Source organism: Lolium perenne, chromosome 7, assembly GCF_019359855.2.
Source record: "Lolium perenne isolate Kyuss_39 chromosome 7, Kyuss_2.0, whole genome shotgun sequence".
In the NCBI taxonomy this organism is placed as follows: domain Eukaryota; kingdom Viridiplantae; phylum Streptophyta; class Magnoliopsida; order Poales; family Poaceae; genus Lolium; species Lolium perenne.
In genome coordinates, this window is record NC_067250.2 from 312,383,345 (window position 1) to 312,386,448 (window position 3,104).

A 3,104-nucleotide genomic window follows, 5' to 3' on the forward strand; every position below is an offset into this window, starting at 1 on the left:
GAGCTGCCTAACATGATCAAAATCATCTATCTTTAATGCTACATGTTGCGTTTGTTGGGATCCGATGAATATGGAATACTATGCTATGTTGATTATCAATCTATCATCTATGTGTTGTTTATGATCTTGCATGCTCTCCGTTGCTAGTAGAGGCTCTGGCCAAGTCATTACTTGTAACTCCAAGAGGGAGTAATTATGCTCGATAGTGGGTTCATGCCTCCATTAAATCTGGGGGAGTGACAGCAACCTCTAAGGTTGTGGATGTGCTGTTGCCACTAGGGATAAAACATCAATGCTATATCTAAGGATGTATTTATTGATTACATTACGCACCATACTTAATGCAATCGTCTGTTGTTTGCAGCTTAATACTGGAGGGGGTTCGGATGATAACCTGAAGGTGGACTTTTTTAGGCATAGATGCATGCTGGATAGCGGTCTATGTACTTTGTCGTAATGCCCAATTAAATCTCACACTACTCATCATAACATGTATGTGCATTGGTATGCTCTCTTTATTTGTCAATTGCCCAACTGTAATTTGTTCACCCAACATGCTATTTATCTTATGGGAGAGACACCACTAGTGAACTGTGGACCCCGGTCCATTCTTTTACATCGAATACAATCTACTGCAATACTCGTTCTACTGTTTTCTGCAAACATCATCTTCCACACTATACATCTAATCCTTTGTTACAGCAAGTCGGTGAGATTGACAACCTCACTGTCACGTTGGGGCAAAGTAATTTGGTTGTGTTGTGCAGGTTCCACGTTGGCGCCGGAATCCCTGGTGTTGCGCCGCACTACACTCCGCCGCCATCAACCTTCAACGTGCTTCTTGGCTCCTACTGGTTCGATAACCTTGGTTTCTTACTGAGGGAAAACTTGCTGCTGTACGCATCACACCTTCCTGTTGGGGTTCCCAACGGACGTGTGTCTACACGCCATCAGTGGGGGACCTAGACCCGCAGCGAAGCCGCCGCCATCCAGCGAGTAGCGCCGCCGCCAGGCTGGGGACACCGCCCCAACCTCTGCTAACACCGAAAGTCGCCGATGCCTCCCCAGCCGCACCGAAAAAACGCCGCCGCTCCTCCACCCCAGCACCTTCGGCGCCAGGGGCCGCCGCCACCGCGGAAGATGCCGGCAGCAGCGGCGGGGGGAGCCTGCTTGAGGAAGGGGGTGCGGTAGTTGGGCTTGGCCCCCCGGCGGCGCCCTGGGGAGCGCCACGGGAGGAAGGTTAGGGTGAATGTTTTTATAGCTGCAGCAAGCACTGTGACCACATGAGCATCTAAAACATGTCCCCCAAACGCTCAATCCGGCGCCGTTTGGGGGACGCTTTGGGGGACACGACTGGAGATGCTCTAAGATATTCCAAGAGGGTGTGTATCCAAACAATAGAAGACACTACCGAAATTACTTTTGAAATATAAGGGAAATAAGAGAAGGCCCAGTTAACTCTTTGCCTATTTACACCGATGGTTGCTTGTGTTAGAAAAGAACGAATTGGCGCAGGAGGCCCTGGGTGGAAACCTGCAATGGCGGCCAGTGCAAAGTTGCCTGGACAGATGTCTGCACCCCCAAAAAGCTAGGGGGCTTGGGGTCCTCTCTATCCAGGCCCAAAACTCTGCTCTCCTCATAAAATTCCTCACGAAGCTCCATTCCGACTCCTCGCGGCCCAGTGGGCTTGCTGGTTTCGGTGCCAGTACGGCTGGAACGGCCACCACGATATGGGGGATCACCACTATCTCGACACCCCCATTTGGAAGGACATCCTCGCCGGCATTGACAAATTTAGCACCATCTCGAGTGTGACCATTGGCAATGGGATTTCCACTGCTTTCTGGTTTGACGCCTGGCTGGGCACTTCCCCGCTCCATGTTCGCTTCCCTATCCTGTTCTCTCACTCTGCCTGCCTCAACCTCAATGTCGCCACTGCCCTTCCCCATGGCATCCACCATTTTCTTGTCCCCCGCCTCTCAGCTGCTGCGGCGTCCGAGCTTCGAGACCTTACTGTTGAGCTGCGCTCTGTACACCTGAACCTCGGTTCCCCGGATATTAGAGTTTGTTGTCTCACGAACAAAAAGCTTTCGAATAAAAACCTCTATGCCTCTACTTTCAGTCATCTGCAGATCGATGATGTGGTGACCACAATTTGGAGGAGTGATGCCCCTCTTAAGTGCAAGATCTTCTGCTGGCTTGCTCGGAGAAAGCGACTTCCAACCAATAAGTGGCGCTTCTGACACCACCTAAACAACTCTGCCACCTGCCTCGCCCGCCCTCTAGATGAAGATACAGACCACCTTCTTCTGTTGTGCCCCCGCGCCAAGGAGGTCTGGCGCCACTTCCACCACAACTTTGACAACACGACGTCAGCCACCTTCGAAGACTTTTGGCTTTCGCACTGCCGCACCTATGAGAAGACTACCATCAACACAGCCATCACTTGGACCATTTGGAAGAGAAGGAATGCCATGACCTTCAGCGGGCTTGACGAAGATCTCTCCACGGTCTCTCAAAGATGCATTGAAGACATTAGGCTTTGGGCTTACCGATGTAACACCACCTCCTCTACCTCTCTTCTTAATAATTGATGTAATGGTCATGATCCGCCCTCAGTCCCCCCCTCTCACTGTCGTGTTGCTATAAAATGTTCAGGCCGGCGTAATCAAGCCGTAGTCCAGGTCAAAAAAAAAAAAGAATTGGCGCACGGATGTCAATGCGAAAATCTGACGATCACTAAGTTGACTTAGATATAATAAAAATCAGACACCTGATTTGTAACAAAACAATTAAATCAACGGGAAATATTTGTTCGGAGTAGCTACTACTAGTATAGCAGAACATACTTGACTGAAATAGTCAATGCACACAGAAGTTATAAGCAGAGCTTCTGTCAACACATCGGATACTGCAGATTAAAGAACCAGAGATATCAATCCAGACTATGCGTCGAATGCACAGGACCAATCAGACTTGTAATCATCGTCCGTTTCGTCATCCTCGTCCTCATGGTAGCTACTGTTGTTAGCGTCGTCCTTCTCTACTTCCTTCTGCGCTCCATTGACGTCCTTCTTGCACAAGATAATTTTGAGCACAGCATG

General features: G+C 49.6%; 1 protein-coding gene across 1 annotated transcript; it reads left to right on the plus strand.

Moving 5' to 3' along the window:
• Positions 1-1,730: 1,730 nt before the first annotated feature.
• On the plus strand, positions 1,731-2,243 carry LOC127315011 (uncharacterized). Its single transcript, XM_051345552.1, has 2 exons — positions 1,731-2,030; positions 2,133-2,243. Exons 1-2 carry the CDS (start codon positions 1,731-1,733, stop codon positions 2,241-2,243), a joined length of 411 nt encoding a protein of 136 aa, XP_051201512.1.
• The last annotated feature ends 861 nt before the right edge of the window (positions 2,244-3,104 follow it).

Excerpts from the sequence above, each read along its gene's own strand:
- LOC127315011 (XM_051345552.1), top strand. The coding sequence starts at position 1,731 with ATGGGGGATCACCACTATCTCGACACCCCCATTTGGAAGGACATCCTC. Across the intron at positions 2,031-2,132 it reads TTACTGTTGAGCTGCGCTCT|ATCGATGATGTGGTGACCAC; the intron begins GTACACCTGAAC and ends AGTCATCTGCAG.